General features: G+C 50.8%; 1 protein-coding gene across 1 annotated transcript in view; it reads right to left on the bottom strand.

Moving 5' to 3' along the window:
• The window catches only part of KCNIP1 (potassium voltage-gated channel interacting protein 1), a 422,953-nt gene extending 405,798 nt beyond the window's left edge, over nt 1-17,155 (bottom strand). The window contains exon 1 of the mRNA XM_004016862.6: nt 16,785-17,155. Coding sequence (XP_004016911.2) covers nt 16,785-17,037 — 253 coding nt within the window. The 5' untranslated portion in view covers nt 17,038-17,155. The remainder of the gene's footprint in view (nt 1-16,784) is intronic.
• Nucleotides 17,156-19,077: the final 1,922 nt, after the last annotated feature.

The following is a 19,077-nucleotide window of genomic DNA, read 5'->3' as shown; positions in this document are numbered from 1 at the left end:
CTTGTTGTTGTTCAATCACTGAGTCGTGTCCAACTCTTTTCAACCCCATGGACTGTGGCACGCCAGGCTTCTCTGTCCCTCACGATCTCCTGGAGCTTGTTCAAATTCATGTCTGTTGAGTTGATGATGCCACCCAACCGTCTCATCCTCTGTCGTCCCCTTCTCCTCCAGCCTTCAATCTTTCTGAGCATCAGGGTCTTTTCTAATGAGTCAGTTTTTCGCATCAGGTGGCCAAAGTATTGGAGCTACAGCTTCAGCATCAGTCCTTCCAATGAGTATTCAGGTTTTATTTCCTTTAGGATTGACTGGTTTGAATTCCTTGCTGTCCAAGGGACTCTCAAGAGTCTTCTCTAGCACCGCAGTTTGAAAGCATCAATTCTTCAGTGCTCAGCCTCGTTTATGGTCCAACTCTCCCATAGGTACAAGACTACTGGAAAAACCATAGCTTTGACTAAAGGGACCTTTGTCAACAAAGTGATGTCTCTGCTTTTTAAAACACTGTCTAGCTTTGTCATAGCTTTTCTTCCAAGGAGCAAATGCCCTGCCTCTTAGTCTCTGCCCGATGTCAAAACTGGAAAATTCTCGACAGGACTGATAGCTTGTTGGGTGCCTCTGTATACCTTCCCACAGAGCCCAGGCTCTCAAATGGCTCCCTGGAGCCACATCTCTGAAGAGCTCACAGATGTGGAGTGACATGCAAGCATAAGCATCTGGAAGTGAAGTGAAGTGAAGTGAAGTCGCTCAGTCGTGTCCGACTCTTTGCGACCCATGGACTATAGCCTATCAGGGTCCTCAATCCATGGAATTCTCCAGGTAGGAATACTGGAGTGGATTGCCATTTCCTTATCCAGGGGATCTGCCCAACCCAGGGATCGAACCTGGGTCTCCCACATTACAAGCAGACGCTTTACCATCTGAGCCACCAGGCAAGCCCCAAGCATCTGGAAAAGCCCTGCAAAGATTCAGATGGAGAGCTGGCGTTAGCTATGCTCTGCCTGATGCTGTAATAGCCCAGCCCACAGCCCATCAAACACCCGGCAGCAAGCCAGGCATGCTACAGCCACAGCAATCCGTGAACTGGTCACTGTATTAAAAAGCAGAGAGGAAGAGAGGCTGTGCTGACTTGTCTCATTCTTAGGTCCTCACATTTCTCTTGGTCAACTCTGCTTTCTTCTCCAGGTGTTCCCAAACCACTGGTTCCATACTTCATTCCAGAATTTGTCCAGGAGTGGGTAGCATGCTTATTTATACACAGCTTCAGAATTTTCTTTTGTGATCATCAGTAAACATTGGGCCATGTGCTGCCCTCTTGGTATCTAATTTTTCTGTGACTCTGTCGGCCGCGCACATGGTATTCTTTGAAACATCTTGTGCACATGTGTCTTTAAACACTGTTCTGTATGCTCTCTGTTGGTTCTTTCCAACTCCCGGAACTGAAATAGTCTGAGTCACAAGCCAGGACCTCGTTGGTCTGGAACAACCTGAGCCTCTGACTTCCTGTGAGCATCTTAGCCACACCAGTCCGTCACGCTGCAGGGAAGATGTGAAAACCAAACAGAAACTGGTGCCATTTGCCCCTCCATCGGATCATGTACCCCAGGCAGACTCAATTATTTTATTCTCTCTCTTTCAGAACATGTTTTAAAGGCTTTTTCTTATTCTTAAATTTTGGGGGAGGTATGTTTCAGCTTAGCGTAACCTTATTCTTCTGGTTCTAAACTATGTGTTTTATTTATTTTTGGAAAGGGGGCCTGCAGGGGGGAATGCTCAGAAAGGTGAGAGTTCGAATCTTGATTGTCTGTGAATCTAGGCAGTTGAGACTCCATTTCCTCAACTGGAAAATGAGGGACTTCCCTGGTGGTCCAATGGTTAGGAATCTGCCTTCCAATGCAGGGGGCATGAGTTCAGTCCCTAGTTGGGGAACTAAGGTTCTACATGCTGCTAAGGTGCAGCCCCCTCAAGAAAGGAAAATGAGCATAGCATCCTTTGTCTGACAATTCAGTGCAATGCTGTATGTGAAGTGCTCAGCACAGCCCTTGGTATACAAAAGATGCTCAGCAAATATTCACTGTCCGTTTGAGCAAAGGTGTCTCCTTCCTCTGATGATATAGATTCTTCTCTGAGCTCGGAGAACTTCTCACTGCCCTCTTTTTCTCATGAGCAACTTCTCACTTTTCTTTCTTGTGAGCATCGAGGACCATTTTGCTTCTCCTTTTCACTCTGTTAACTGTGCTCTGTCTTAAAAATTTCTTCTATGGATAGTCTGTTTTGAACGTTCTTGAATCTACTTGTATAAACTCAGTTCCAGGGGAAAAGCAGTGCCCGGTTGAACCATCCAAGGGCCAAAGGACCAGTTTCCATGACAGTCTACTTCATGGCAGAGCCGCCAACATTGACAACAGATCTGGCTGGAGTAATCCTCCCAGTGTGAGGCAGGCAAATCCCTCGGCCCAGAAATCAGGCTTAATTGGAAATTAAATTGCATCTCCATGCCAACTGCAGGAAGCTTATATCCACAGCTAATTTATCACGGTGATGCCTTATCTCTGAGAAGCACGTGGGAATAGGGTGGCTACATCAGCAAGGTTATAAGCTTGTATCTGATGACATGAGCTTTCTTTAAAGTGCAGATTGAACCCTTCCGATTCTTCATTTTGGGATTCCTGCCCTTACTGGCTGCCTCCTCTGTGCCAGGCTCCGTCCAGGACCTAGAGAGGTTGATGCTGTGGGAACCCGCACTGAACGCTCATTGCTCTGAGCCAGGAGCAGAAAGATCCCCAGGCCACAGCGCTTCACTTAGTTATCCAGAGGTGAGTGTTAAGGAAGGTAGAGAGCATTGCAGATAACTTCATGGTTAAGAATCATTGTTGAACACTGATACTAGTAGTCCACACTGGTCAGGGTGACCAGACTCTTCACTAACACCTTCACACCCATTTATTCCATTTATACAATTCTCCAGGAAATGGTAGTAAGTAAACACATGATTTCATCATCACCACTTTAGTGATGAAGAAACTGGGACCGAGGAAGTACTTAACTTGCCTGAGGTCACTGTCACTCAGTTAACAGGTGGCAGAGCTGGGATTTATTTATTTAGGCTGTGCCACACAGCACATGGGATCTTAGTTCCTTGACCAGGAATTGAACCTGCGCCCCCTCCATTGGAAACATGGACTCTTAGCCACTGGACCACCAGGGAAGCCCTAGAGCTGGGGTTTAAACTAGGGTCACTTCTGGGTAGAGCCAATGCCTTTAAACACTGTGTGATACTGCCCCTTTGTTTCCCCTGACTATGAGGTTTTTAAAATGTCCAACTATAGAAGAGCTTCCTTGGTGGCTCAGAAGGTAAAGAAACTTCCTGTAATGCAGGAGGCCTGGGTCTGATTCCTGGGTTGGGAAGATCCCCTGGAGAAAGGAATGGCAACTTGCTCTAGTCGTGTTGCCTGGAGAAACCATGGACAGAGAAACCTGGCAAACTATAGCCCATAGGGCACAACTGAGGGACTGACCTTATGGAAGAGCTGCAAAATTAGGATCTAGGAGGTGCATTCCCTTCACCTTGGTTCACAAATTATTGTCAGTATTTTGCCATAGTTTCACTCCTTCTCTGTGTGTGGGTTTGTTTGTTTGTTTTTTTTTTTTTGACTCATTTGAGGGTAGTTTCAGGGATATAAAACACAAGTCTGGTTTGGAAACCAGGTGGGGATGCGTGTGGCTGGAGGAGAAGGTGTTTGTGTTGGAGGAGATATGAATAGGAAGTGAGGCGAGACCACGGGGTACGGGCTTTGAGCTCCAGGCCCGGAAGCTCGGCCATGCTCTAATATGAAGAGGACAGGCAATGACATAATGCAATGAAGACATAACTTTTATTGAAGCTATTGGGAAGAATTAAAAAATTAAAGATGTGTATTCAGTGAATGACATTTTATGGTCTGATTAAATATACATGCTTATTGAAGACAAAGCAGAGAATATAGTTCTTCTATCAAGAACTTTAAAAAATAACCATGTATCTCAGCTAAAACCCAGGATTTCTGTTTGTGTCTTTTCTGTTTTACTTTTTCTGTCCATTTATCTATTCACAGTTTGGAGTCTCATTGTACATTTAGTATTATAATCTGATTTTTCTCCTGATATTATGTCAATAGCATTTCTGCTTGTTATTAAGTAGTCCTCAAAATAATTTTTCAAAGGTTTAATATTATTGCACCAGATGGATGAATCAAAATTCATTTAGCCCACTATTGTCTGACAAGTTGAGATCATCTCCAATTTTTCACTATTGTAATGCAGTACCCTGAGGCACACCCCTGAATAAAAGTCTTTGTGTATATCTCTGATGATTTGCTTCGAGTAAATTTCCAGAAGTAGGGCTCCTGGGTTAAATGAACCGTCTCTTTGTCGGCCCTGGTGTGGAGGAGACAGGAGGGGAGAATCGAAAAGAAATCCGGCCTGCCAGCTGCATCAAAGCAGTGAGACATGATGAGAGCTGGGACTCTGGGGACAGTGCTGAGAATGGAGACAGTGGCAGACCAGAGAACTGCAGGGGAAGATAATCAATGGGACTCAGGGAGCAAGATAACTGAAGGTGCAAACTGGAGATGTGAGAGCCGGGCTATAAATAAGGCTGAGTGCAGAAGAATTGATGCTTTTGAACTGTGGTGTTGGAGAAGACTCTTGAGAGTCCCTTGGACTGCAAGGAGATCGAACCAGTCAATCCTAAAGGAAATCAGTCCTGAGTATTCATTGGAAGGACTGATGCCAATACTTTGGCCACCTAATGGGAAGAACTGACTCATTTAAAAGACTGTGATGCTGGGAAAGATTGAGGGCAGGAGGAGAAGGGGATAACAGAGGATGAAGCGGTTGGATGGCATCACTGACTCAATGGACATGAGTTTGAGCTAACTTGGGGAGATGGTGAAGGACAGGGAAGCCTGGCATGCTGCAGTCCATGGGGTCACAGAGAGTCAGACACAGATGCGCTACTGAACAACAACACACTGAGGACATGTGTGGAGAAACAGTGAAGTCAGTAGCGAGACGTTTGCTTGGCTTTCACGAGTGTTGACTAGAGGCCACAGGAAGACACGCAAGCAGAAAGACTTGTGATCTAGCCTCCCTTCCTTTCTTCCTTTCTCCATTCCATTGAATTAGGATCACTGGCACCTTGCTAAGGAGTAAATGTGGATAGAAAGATGGACGTGAGAAGACAGAATACAGAAGCAAAGGCTTTAATGGGCATGCAGGGCAGAGGCTACCAGGAAAGGAAAGAAGACTCAGAGGCCTAGGTTCCAGAGCCAGCTTTGCTTCCCACTGCGTTGTCCCCTCCAGGCAGAGCATCTCATCTGCCTGGTGGTCTGCTCACTTTCTCTGGCCCAGGTGCTGGGAAAGCAGCTACAGCCCGGACAGCCCCTGCCCTTGAGGAGCTGGACTGTCAGTGGGCGAACCAGGGCAGAGACAAAGGAATAAACATGTGACGGAATTGCAGGAAAAGGAGAAAGCCTCAGAGGGTAGAATGTGCCACTGTGTGTAGAGGGAGGTGAGGACCTTAGGCAGGAAGTGGTTTGAATGGAGTGCGGGAGACAGGCCCAGGAGAGCTGGTAAGCGTGTCCAGATAGAGGGCAGAGTGGCTGCCAGGACCCGGGGACCAGGACCTGGTGTTCCAACAAGAACAGCATGGCCCGGTGGTGGGAGGAGAATTTCAGCAGAGTTTAGGAGGCCAGAAATGCAGGGACAGATCATGCAAAGGCCATAGGGATTTCCCTCGTGGCCCAGTGGTTGAGAATCTGCCTCGCGATGCAGGGGACGAGGGCTCGATCTCTGGTCAGGCGCAAGCTGCTGGGCAGCTGGGTCTGCATCCCGCAGCTACGGAGCCTGTGAGCCACAACGCAGACCCTGCCTGCTGCAGCTTGTTAGGATCAAACAGACGCCATGACAGGCTTCAGGGGGTCAAGGTAGGCCTAAGTCTCCTTCACAGAGGGGCTGAGTTACTGCCAAGGAGGAGCTGAGATCATCCTCTGCTGGCGCCAGGACTCGACCAATCAGTGTACTCCCTGTAGCCTGGTTCAGGCTTATCAGGACGAGGATGAAAACCCCCTGAGAAAGCCTGCGAGCGCACGAAAATCTAGCCAATTAGTAGATGCTAAAGAACCCTTGCAACCAATCCACCCCTGCCAATTCCCTGTCTTTGTCTTAACCCTATAAATACTGCTGTAATTCAGGGCTCGGGGCCCTTGTTCCACTCCACTGCGTTGGATGAAACTTGGGCCCTGGCTCGAGCTAGCAATAAATTCCCTTTTTGCGTTTGCATTGCTGTGGATGTCTTGTTCTCTCAGTTCTGGGGATTGGAACCTTGGGCATAACACAGCTAAGGTCTGCCGCACTCAAATAAATAAATACAAATAAAGTCAACTCATTATTAAAAAAAAAAAAAAAAAGAAGGCTATAGACCACAGAAGAAAGTCTGCATTTGACTCTGAACCTGGCAAGAAATCACTGGAGGCAGAGTTGCGAGGAAGTGGATTATGTATTCTAAAAATATGGGAATGGATGAAGAACGATGGTTGAATGGATAAAAAAATTATGGTTAATCCCTCCTCTGGAGTATTATTCAGCCTTAAAAAGGAATGGAATTCTGACACATTCTACGTGGATAAACCTTGAAAACATTATGCTAAGTGAAATAAGCCAAGTACAAAAGGGCAAATACTGTGTGACCCCACTTACATGAGGGACCGACAATAACCACATTCATAGAGGAAGTAAAGTGGTGGCCGGGAGCTGGTGGAGGAGGCAATGGGGCGTCATTGTTGAATGGAGACAGAGCTTCAGTGTGGGAAGCTGGAAAGTTCTGTAACTACGTGGTGATGACGGTTCTACAACAATGTGAAATATAGTTGATGCCACTGAATTGTACACCTCAAAATGGTAAATTTTATGCTACATATATTTATGACAATTAAAAAAGGTGGGAAAGAATGCTATGTAAAGAATTGTCTGTGGGGCATATTAATTTCCTAGGGCTGCCTTAACAAAATACCGCAGACTAGGCAACTTAAGCAATAGGAATATTTTTCTTCATGGCTCTGGATGCTGGAAGTCCAAGCTCAAGGTGCTGGCGGAGTTGGTTTCCGGTGAGGCTCTCTCCTCTGCTTGCAGATGGCTGCTGTGTTCTTCTCGCCATGTCTCCACGTGGCCTTTTCGCTGTGTGCGTGTCTTGTCTTGTAAGGACACTGGTCTCATCAGATCAGGGCCCCACCTCATTTAATCTGAAATACTTTTTTTAAGTCTTATCTCAAAATATAGTAAGTCCCCTGGGTACTAACGAGTTCCTTGCTGAAAGTGTGTCTGTAAGCCCAATTTGTTTGTAAGTTCAACAAAGTTACCCTAGGTATCCAACTAACACAATTGACTATATAGTACTTTTCCGTAATAGGTTTATAATGCTTTTCACATCAATAATATTTTAAAAACGAACACAAAAAATAAAGCATTTTAAATCTTAAGTCGCTAAGTCGTGTCCAGCTTTTGTGATACCATGGACTGTAGCCCGCCAGACTCCTCTGTCCCTGGGATTTTCCAGGCAAGACTACTGGAGTGGGTGGCCATTTCCTTCTCCAATTTCAGACCTTATAGTACCGTATCTTGAAAAGCAAGCAGTAGAGTGCAAGAGCTGTGCTTCTTAGCAGTAGCAGCTCCATCACCACGGCTTTTACACTTGCATCTGAATGTCCTGGGCTTGAGATAAAGATAAAGTATGACTGTACTCTGTACAATATTGTCCAGTAAAGGGCACAAAGGCACAGCCACTTGCATAGGACGCACCCCTGTGCCAGCCGTGACACAGGAACTCAACTTACATGACCGGGCATGCGGACGCACGTTCGCATCTCTGAAAGCTGGCAACTTGAAGGCTGCTATGCAGGGGGCTTACTGTATAGTCTGAACGCTGTTAGGGCCTCAGCACGTGAGCGGGGGTGGGGAGCACGAAAACGTCCATAATGGAGGACGTCAGTGCTGAGGGATTGGGATTTGGTGCAGAGCGTGCTTCTTTAGTACTGCATGGGAGCTTCAGAGTCATAGCTCTGGCTTTGTCATCTTGGGCAAAGTAATCAACCTCTCCCAGCTGCAGGGTGGGAATAACAAAAGTAGGTAACTCATAGTGCCAGGCTGGATTGACTGGAGGGATCCTTGTAAAACCTTAGCAAACAAATGGCATACAATGACTGGACAGCGGCCATTTTTATCCCTCATATGGGGCCTGTTGGGTTTGGCAGGACAGGCTGCTGCTTTTAGAGTGGTGAGGCCAGGACAGGGTTAATCAGTGCAAAGCCGGCAGGAGGGTGCTGCAGTTCAATACGCCTGGTGGCTGTGGTTTAGGAGTATCCCCGCTCCAAGGCACAGCCGGTTCCCAGCTGATGTTTTCCGATAGCGAGCTGCAAGCCTGGGCTTGGCTTTGCCTGCCAAGTACAGATGGTTTGAAAAGTGCCACCCCAACTGGCCCAGGGTTAATCAAAAGATTACAGAAAGAAAATTGGGTAGGCTAAGCCCAGCCTCTCAGACACAAGCCTCTGAATCGCAGCTCCCTTTCTGACTCCTGCTCCGTTATCTGCCTCTGCTTCTAAACCACCTCGTTCCAGCAAGAGGTGAAAACTGGCTGGGCTGGAATTACAATGGGAATGCTTGCTGGGTGGTATTTCTTTGCTTCTCCCTCTGTGCAATCTCAGCTATTGGGCTAGTTCTCCCATATGTTTTGTGGTTGGGCTGGGGAAGGGGAATCTGCGCGTGAGGATTTGGGGTGTAGTGGAGGGGAGGGGTGAGTCACAGATCTCAGGGGAATTCTCCAGACTGGTGCTGCTTCGGTCAGAATGGAGGCCTTCAAACCTTTTGTCACCTCTTTGTTAAGCTGGGCAAGAACCAGTTTTGTCTTTATTACTTTCCTACACCAGATCTGAGTTTCAGAAATGAAGGGAGTGTCATGTAGGGAGTAAAACCGGAATTTGGAGGCAGACAGCCTGATTTCTAAGTCTGGCTGTGTTCCAAGCTGGCTGTGTGACCTGGAGCCAGACACTTCCGCTCCTGAAGCCCAGAACTTCTCGGCCGTAAAGAGGGTTAGTGGGAGCTCTCCACCTCCTAGGGTTCTTGTGTGTATTCAGTGAGACTGTGTGCAGTGCTCACAGCGATGTCAGACATAGAGCAGATGCCATGCACAGGGTTACGAGGGTTGCTATGAAATCTTAAAATTCTAAAACTGGAAGGGACCTTTGAAACCAGCCACTCCCTCATTTTAGGGATGACGACACTGAGGCCCAGAGGAGGGAAGGATCTGGAATCAAACCCAGGCTCCCAATCAGCTGCTCTTTGTAGCTCTAAGACCACAAAATGGAACTCGATGGCTTTAGGAAGACAGCACCACGATTGGCTTTTCATTCATGGCCCTCCTGCCATCGTCCCAACAGGAAGAAGGCTTTCTCGTGGAGCATACAGGGAGGGCGTTGATGGCAGTGATAGACATCTTCACTGGTGTCTTTTCCTGGGGTCCTGGCTTCCATTGCATCCAGCTGGCCTGGGGGGCCTGTGTGACCTCCCCTCTGTGCATCTGGCCAGCCTCCATGGACTGGCAGCAAGGGCAATCCCACAGAGCATGCGAGAACTGGGGTGAAGGGTGGCCAGGCCTTTGGTCTTACTTGCACTGACCCTTCACCTCATCAAGGTCACTGTGGCTGGTGACTTCAATCAACCTCCTGCACAGAAATTCAGAACAGGAAGATGGGGCATGGGAGGCCTCCAAACTAGCCTAATAAAGCCCAGGCCTCAGGAAAGGACTCCAGTCACACTTTTCTGAGTGTTGCTGGGCAGGGAAAGCAGTCGGTCATCATTTATTCAACATCCATCACAGCTCGAGGCATCACCAATAAGGCCCGTGCAGCAACTGTGCCTGCTCTCAGAGGGACAAGGGGATGGTCAATACAAACATAAAACCACGGAATAGAAAGGATAATTTCAGCTGTGGACAAATTCTTGTTTACAAAGATGTAATTGAGAGCGGCTGAGGGTGGAGGTGGCAACTTTGGAGAAGTCTGTCTGAAGAAGAGCCTGCAGAAGCCTTGACTCAGGGCTTGTTTCTTTGGCCTCTGCCTCCTTCCTGCCAGCTCAGAGTCCAGGGTGTAGCCCCAGGAGAGGAAAAGAAGGGTGGGGATGTGACTTCTTATGGGCAGCGGGTCCGTGCTTTGTACTGGGTGTGCACAGGCGCCCTCTCCTCGCAACCCCACGAGGAGGGAGAGACTGGCCCCATTTTTCATGGGAGGACACAGACTCAAGGTGGGACGTGGCTTGCCCTGGGCTGCCCTGCCAGGCAGTGGCAGGACTCGAAGCCGGGGCTGCCTGGCTCCAGAGCTGTGCGTCCCCTGTTTCTTCCTGCCTTCTGTGGCTGCTTCGCCAGACCACATCTGTTCTCACAAATCAACAGTTCTCTGGGACATGGGACTTGAAGTCTGGTGGGAGAGGTAATCCAGGGAAGATTCTGCCGCCTGAGCAGAATGGGGAAAGTGAGGGTCACACTGGCATGGCCAGGGACTGCCAGACCTCCCAACACTAAGACCTGATTTGAGCCACTGTGTCTTTGCGCTGCAGCCTCACACCTGCCAGAGGGGCCCACTTCCAGCTACTTTTAATTTGAAGCAAACTAGGTGCTCCCCCGTGGTCTTCAAGTTAATAGGATGTCTGTGCAGCTGGGCTGGAATAAGCAGCCTTGAACAAATCCGTCCTGCCTGGTATCGGTGTCATCTGGACCAGAGGACCGGGGGCCCCAAGAGGGACAGCCTGGGCAGGGGGAGGAGGTCCCACCCTCCCCTCTCCTCTGCTGTGGGCCTAAGGGGACCCCTGAGTCCCAACCCCTGTGGAGAGCGCCTGGCCAGCAAAATGAATCAGGGAGTGATGTGTCTGCCACAGAGGGACAAGGATGAGAGACCTGGAGGCTAGGATGAGGGCTGCTGCACAGGGGAGAGCCAGAGCAAGCACACTGCCCACCCTGGTAGGCTCTGGCTTGGGACTGAGGAGGCAGGAATGGATCAGAATGATGGAGCTTTCTGCTGATGGCAAGGTACAAATGCTCAGAGGTTGCCAGCTGCAACCAGGAAAGAGGTTGTGCTCACATGGACTCAGTGCTAACCTGCATGGCTGGGACAGCAGGCTAGCTAGGACTGGGGGTGGTGGGGACCTTAATGTTCCCAGCAAAGATGCGTGCATACAAGTTGAGCTTCTCAGGAGGCAGGTGGTGTCCTCCTTTTGACAGAGGGCATTGTCACATCTCACGGGTTCCAAGATCCCCAGAGTCAAGGTCATTGCTTTCCTAGATAATTCTAGTAAAGAGTGGATGTCTCTATTCTGGTCTGCCTGATGACCTAGAACTTGTGTATTTCTCCGTGACCTGTGCATTTCTCCTGACTTGTGTATTTCAGGCATGACTATGTCTCACACTTGCCCTCTGAGAATGGAGAGTGGTGAGGGAGGGCCCCTCATGGGTGCAGAGTTGGCTCACCACTCGGTAGGTGCCCAGACCCCAGAGATGATAGCGAGGCCAGGTGGGCACACGTGCATCTGTCTCGCTGACCTTGGCCTGTGGGGGTGTTCCCTTTACCCATCAGTGTTCCTTAATCCAGGCCATGCCACATTATGGAATTTGCCCCAACTCCTTGCAAGACAGGTGGCTGCCCTGAATTGATCCAGCAGGCACAATCATTTCCGACAAACACACCTACAACATTAATGAGAAGCTGGGAGACTGGTCACAAGGTGGGGAGCAATGCCTGCAGGGGCGTCTTCCTCAGCCCTGGGGACAGGGAAGCACCTGGTCTTGACTCCACTAGAACCCAACTTCTAATTCCAGCCCTGCTACTCATTGCCAGCTAGGCCACCTGGCTTAGCTAAAGGTCAGTTTCCTTAAAATTGTAAAAATGGTTTGAAATGATTGCAAGGCCTACTTCCAGGGTCAGGAGGGACTTGCTCTCAACTCCCTACAAGTGCAGAGTCATCCCCTTCCCTGCAAGCTGCCAGCCTGTGACTTGTATTATCCTTGTTAAATGAGAAAACAGCCTTTCGTGGTTGATATCGCTATCATCTCCAATGAACAAGGAGGAACTTTGGTTTGGGGAGGTTTTGCAACTCACCCAAACTCACACAGCTGGTGGACCGCAGGGTTGGGACTCCAGCCCAGCCTGCCCGAGGGCAGAGTCCTCCCCACCTTCAAGGTCAGTTTCTTGAGGCTCATGAATAGCAGCGAAGAGACAGCAAGAGGCACAGCTTGTCTCTCCAGTGAGTCTGAAGCTGAGCTCCTGCGGTGCAGACAGAAGTGACCTGGGCCGGGGCAGGAGGGGGAGTTGGGGCTCCAGGTCAAAGTCCTTGGGATAAATCTGACAAGATCAGCACCGCCCCGCTTTTGACCCCACAGCCACGCGGGTGGTCAGGACAACCGAAGCTCTCCTGGATTGGATTCCTACCTCCTGCTTTGCTTTGCCTTTGCCATCTGCGTCTGGGGTGACAAATGGGTTCCCCAAATGCAGAAGGAAATGGGCTTAAACCTCCCCAGCCAGAGGGGAGCCTGCATGACCTCTAGCTTCTGTCTCCGAGTCCTGGAGTCTCTGAGCCAGACCTGAGGGCCCGGCTGCACGGGAAGAAGAGGACGCAGGTCCCCCGGGGGGCTGGAGCTCTGGGACTCCTGGCAGGGAGCTGGGCTTCTGCTAAGTTCTTCCTTAGAGCAGGGGAGGGGCCTGGCTCTGGGAGGCACACTCCTGGCTCCTGATCAGGGAGTCAGGTGTAAGAAATGTCAGTTTCAGCCCTGGGTGGGGCATAGGAGAGAAAGCTCAGGAGAAGGGAAGTAGCAGAAGTTGCTCTCAGAGTCTGTGTCAGGGGCTCAAGAAACAAGCAGGAAGTGAGACATCCCTGCCCTCAGATGCTCGAAGCCCTGAGAGCACCAGTTAGCCCCTGCGGGAGCACCACGGAACATTTCCGGGAGATCCGTTGTACAGGAAGCTTTAGGCCGACAATCTTGTGTAATCTTATGAGGAGGACACTTATGATTCCGCTTCACAGAGTAGGTAACTGAGGCTAGAGAGAGGGACGAGGCTCCCCAGCAGAAAGCCCAAGATGTACTAGTCTGGCATCAAATTGCCTTTTCCACTGCATAATCGGCTTTCAAACATTTTTTTTAAAGTAAGAAACTCGTGTGTTAAATATCAGTAAAATGCAGTATGTAAAGCAAATCAAAGTAGAGCTGGAGGGGCAGGAGCGAAGGTGCCAAACCCTTTCTCATCCCCACAACTCACACACAACCGCTGCTCTGTTGACAATTGAAACGCCCTTCCCAAGACACAGAGAAGCTCAGGCAAGGTTCTGAATGATTTGTCTGGCTGGAGGCTTACCCTCTGGCCATAGACTGAGCACCTCCGGGACAGATGTGTGCGCGGTGCTTCCTAGAAGCTCAAGCTACTCCAAGCAGCACCTCAGGGTGCCGTGTAGCCCTGCTTCACTCATTTAGCCCTACCGGTGGTGCACTCACTCTGGGCCGGGCACTGGATGCCTAACTCTGGCCACAGTGGTGGGTAAAAATGCACCTGGCCCCTGCCCTCATAGAGCTTAAGTGAGGAAGACAGCCTTTAGCTAAGGTGTTCCTAAAAGAAAAGACAGATCACATATTGTGATCAAAGCTATGAAGGAAAAGATCGAAGTCAAGGAGGACCTGATCTGTTCACATCTGGAAAGGGCACCCATGAGAAATCTAGGCCACCAGCCACTGAGACCGCTGGGACAGTGAAGGGCTGGCATCGGAGGGAGGTGACCAGGACATGGGCATTCGTGGGCCCTCCCTGTTCCCCAATTATTCCCAAGGCAGGCAGAAATGGTAAGCTGCTCCCAGGACCAGCTGGAAGTCCCTGGGAGTCTTGACATTCCTCAGTCACCAAAGGAGCAAAGAGAAATTCTTCTAAAGGTTGGATTATCGCAAATCTAGGGCTCAGTGCAACGAACAATGAATGAGTGAAATCACAACGAAAATCAGAAATCATGAAGCAAACGTCACGTGTCCACATGGGCTCGACTCTAAATTCACCGAGGGCTGGTCTGTACGTTAAAAAGACCTTTCTCCACTCCCCTGCTCTAGGCTGGGCCCTGCTTTCTTGGTTGTTTATTTTTAAAATATTTACCGAACACCTGGGGTGGGCAGAACGCTGGTTTCCCAGCATGTGCCTGGCGCAGAGCCAGGGCTGTGTAACCACTCAGGGCTTTCTGCGGAGCCAGGGGCAGTGTGCCGCCCTGGTGCCTGCCACGTCACCTCGCACAGGGGTCTGCAAAAACTCAGCACCGAGGCGGGTCCAGGGAAATGCAGGCAGCCACTCGGTCCCCAGCGCAGGTCCCGTGGAGCCCTTTCTGTGCCACATGGATCTCAGTCTCTGGGATTCTGCGTGGAGAGAGGGGGCCGTCCTGACCCCCCGGCTGGCTGCTCTGCAGAGGCTGAGGCTTCAGTGAGCTCCCTCTGCCAGCGCTAACCTCACTCTGCTGCCCAGCCCCGGTGCGCCTTCTCGACTCGGCTGAGATGCCGCCTTTGGAGGAGCTCCCCACCTGCCCGGCGTCTCTTCTCTGACGCCTCCCTCCGTCTCAGCACCAGCGTGGCAGCCCCGTGGTGTCTGCGCCTTGTGTCTGTGTCTTTGGTCTGTGTCCCCATCGGCGTGCATGTTTCTTGACAAAGGGCCTGAGTCTTATTCATCCACGTGTCCAATGTCTAATGAGTGTGGCGCAGAACAGGTGCTCAATAAATAAGTGTTAAATGAATGATTGTAGGTGAATATGCAGATGGAAGTATCTTCATGCTCATTTATTCAAATGGCCATCCACCCTCTGTCTTCTATACACACCCTTTTGCACACCCTCTCTCTCCCTGGCTGGCCTCACCTGCTCACACTCGCCCCGGCTTGCTGCGTTAAGTCCTGAGATCTTTCCCCGCTCTGATGCTGCCCGGAGTATACAGATCCGCCTGAAGTCGGATACATGAAAGAATTTGTGAGCCTGGATGGGCAGAGGGGATGGTCTGGGTCCCCTCTGCAGAGCCATGCCCATCTCTGTCCTTGGCGGCTCCTTCATGTGGGGTCACTGCAACATGCCCCATAAAGCAAGCCCATGTCTCAGCTTCCCTGGATCCTCGCAACAAGGTTGGGAGGTAGACGGGTTAGGTTCATTTTATAGATGAGGAAACTGAGGCTCAGAGAGGCTGTGACTTGTGTAAGGAGCAAAGCTGGAGTGGAGACCTAGGCTGCCTAAGTCCAGACCAAAGCTCTTTCCATTGTGTTCTGGGAAGCAGAGTCTGGGATAGGACGCTGCACACCACCCGTTACCCCCAAGAGCCAGAATCGCTGACATGAGAAGAAGGCACTCCATTTGTGTCAGAGGACCGAGTGGGGCCGCACTGCGTGGTCCTCTAAGCCCTCTGCTCTCTCTCCTCATCCCAGTCCATCCTGCTTGGAGCCCCTAGGAATTCTGCTTGGCAGCTGACTCTCAGTTTTGAGTTTTCATTCCGCCTGGGGTTCCAGGAGGGGCAGTAACCTGTTTCACAAGTGCAGTGGGGGACAGAACAGGAGCGATGAAAGGAGCCGAGAAAAGAAATAAGCAGAATCTCACCGTCCCTCCTTCTATTCCCACCTTGCCATGTCACCAGGCTAGACCTGCCGGGCAGCCTTGACCCAGGTCATCAGAGAGACTCATACACAGTCTTTATCGTCTCCCACTGTCATTTTCAAAACCCCCATCACGGCTTGTGGGCCTCGCTCCTTCTCCAAATACCCTGTCTGCTGCTTCCCCCAAGATGCTTTCCTCCTGAACGAAGGGCATGAATATTTAAAGACATTTTTTCAGCCAGTGCAGTCACATCACGCTGCTGCTCTCTCTTCAAATTTTATCTTCAGAAAGTTTGCCAGAGTCTCTCTGAGTGCCTCACACTCCCTGGTACAGAGTGCAACAAGGGGCCCCAGACACAGGGATGCCCCAGAGAAGTTAGCCGCCCCTCTGTGTCCTGAGGCTGAATGGCACACACGGAGCCCTAATTCTGGTCCACAAGCACCCTTTGTGGGCTACCTGGGCAGTCAGACCTGAAAACTCCCTGCCACCCCAGTTCTTGGGGCATGGGCTTAGGTAGGAGACACAGAAGGACAAGGGATCCCAAACCACAAAGAAATGATGAACAAAACCCCAGAAATGCAAGACCCTGGAACCCAAGAGGAGAAAGGTCTGGGCACATCAGACCCAGAGCTAATATAGATCCTGTATTCACCAGTGCACCGTGGATCCCAGCCTCGCAGCCGCTCCTGCTGGCTCCCTCCAGTGTCTCTGATCTGCAGAATTACTCACAGCCCACCGCATCAAATCTCTCTTTTATCAACAAGACACAACTCTCCTCTGTGGATAACTTCTTGAAACTCTAGTCATTCTAAGCCATTTCCAGTGCTCTGGGAAGGGTTCTGTCCCTCTGCCTGCCTGTAACCAATCAGCCACACACCACCAAATCCATTTCCAAAGTTCCAGGCAATTACAGCTGCTGAGCTCCCTGGCCTGGTGCCCGCCTGCTCAGAGCCAGGACCCAGGTTGTCAGCAACCCCGAAACCCAGCCACCAGTTTCTCCTCCAGCTTCCCTGGAGACCCAGGTGCACCGAAATGCCACGCTTACTGTGCCGAGGCACTCGGACCGGCCAGACCACACCAAGATAGAAAACGCAGGTCAAGGCCAGGCTCCCTACCTTTGCTGAGGGTCCCCGTGATGAGCTTAAAGATGGTCTGGGCAAATTTCACGAACCCAAGCTTGCATCTTTTGGAGCAGCCGCTCATGGTGGCAGAGGAAAGGCAGGTTGTGTTGTCAGCGCCCAGAAGGGAGGCACCCACCTTGCGTGCCCTGGAACTTGGAGCCTGCCTGCTCGGATCCTGAGAGATGGATGCACCCCAGAGGCTCCAGGAACAGCACAGCTGCCTCTGCAGTGAGTCCGGCTTCTGCATCCAGAGAGCCCACAGGGCACGGTGTCTGTTCCCTTCCTTCCTCCCCCTCAAGCCCCTCCCGCTGTTCCCCAAGTCCTCGACACGGGAGGACCTCCAGATGCCAGGCTGGGCCAGCACTGCCAGGGCAGAGGGCGCTGCGAGGGGATGGAGGAGGAGAGGGAGGCTGAGCAGAGAAGGGAGGGAGGAGCTGGAGCTCTCCCAGGCTTTGCTGACTGTCTTTCTTACATGCCAGTGGTAATGTAGCAATTAATACCCAAGTCAGAAGGGAGGGGACTGCGACGCAAAAACGCTCCGCTCCACAGCCTCCCAGCTCACTCTCCCGCTCTTTCCTTCCTGGTTAATCTAATAGATCAATTCTCTGAGCTGTGCCTGACTGGGACCTGGGAAGACTCCCTCAAGAGCAGGAGATCGCTGCTTAGCGCTCAGTGGAAAGTTTGCAAGCAGCCTCTGAGTGGCCTGGTTTGCATCACGGAGAAGTCGCGCCAAGCGGGGAGTCCCGCGGGAGCTGGGCTGCGTGGCTTCATGGCACCAGCAGCGGGGCTGCCAGCCTCCCCAACTCTGAGAGTCATGCCCTTGCTGCCTCCTGGCTCCAGGTGCCTTTTCACCGACACCGCAACACCCCCCACCCCCTCAAAGTCTGCCGTTCAGCCCCAGCTCCCACCCCTGCAGAGCAGGCAAGAGTCTCCTGTCTCATCAGGGCAGCAGAGCAGTGCAAATAGGGCATTTCCGGATGAAGACAGTGTTCCTCAGAGATGCATAGAGGAATGACTGAAATTCAAACAATTTGACTACAGCACAATACTCTTAGAAGTAAAACTGCAAGGTAGTCAGCAAACGTGAACTCCAACTATGGCTTAACAAAAAGTCCACTGCAGTTCAGTACCATAGACTGTGTGGACTGGACGGAACGTAAGGGGACATCTCATCCCATGCTCTAGACGTGGCCTGAGCCTTCCCCATGACACCCCCACTTTATTTTCCTTGGTTATTTAAAGGGTTCCCATGGGCCACCACCATGGGTACCACCCATCAATGCGCTGTGGTTTCATTTGAATAAGTAAATAAGTGAAGTCACTTAGTCCTGTCCGACTCTTTGCGACCCCATGGACTGTAACCCATCAGGCTCTTCTGTTCATGGGATTTTCCAGGCAATAGTACTGGAGTGGATTGCCATTTCCTTCTCCAGCGGATCTTCCCAAACCAGGGATCGAACCCGGGTCTCCCGCATCGTAGACAGATGCTTTACCATCTGAGCCCCCAGGGCAGTCCTTCATTTGAATAGCAGATACGAAATCTACCTAGAGTTGAGCTAAGCCACGCCTTGAGAATGTCTTTCTCTTCCTTGCCATCAGCTTGACCATTATCTGCTTCTCTAGGATGTTTGAGAGAACTAGATTGCTTAAGAGCCAGAGAAGGGAGAACACCCATTGATTAAATGCCATATATGCCAGAACTCAAGCTCCATGTCTAGTTTCTTCCCCATCTTCTGTGAGTCATGGGAAAGTGAATCTTGAAATGAACCTCAGCCCTCAGGGAAGTCACCAACAAATTCCAGAGACAGCCCGGTAGCTCAGAGCCTTTCTCCAAATCCAAGTGCCCCACACTCCTGACTTGCTGGGACAGTGTGACTCACACACATTGCAGGAAAGAGCCTTGGTGGAAAATACCCCCTGCATCTGATGTCACAGAGCAGGGGTTCCCAACCCCCAGGCTTAGACAGGACCCAGCCTGCACAGCAGGAGGTGAGCGGCGGGCAAGCAAGCAAAGCTTCATATGCATCTACAGCCGCTCCCCATTGCTGGCGTTGCTGCCTAAGCTCCACCCTCTGTCAGATCAGCCATAGCATTAGATTCTCACGGAAACGTGAACCCTCCTACGAACTGTGTGCATGAGGGATCTCGGTTGTATGGTCCTTAGGAGAATCTAATGCCTGATGATCTGGGGTGGAGCTGAGGTGGTGATGCTAGTGCTGGGGAGTGGCTGCCACCGTCTCCCATCACCCCCAGGAAAACAAGCTCAGGGCTCCCAGTGATTCTGCAC

Source organism: Ovis aries, chromosome 16, assembly GCF_016772045.2.
Source record: "Ovis aries strain OAR_USU_Benz2616 breed Rambouillet chromosome 16, ARS-UI_Ramb_v3.0, whole genome shotgun sequence".
Lineage (NCBI taxonomy): Eukaryota > Metazoa > Chordata > Mammalia > Artiodactyla > Bovidae > Ovis > Ovis aries.
This window is presented reverse-complemented; position numbering and strand designations above follow the sequence as displayed.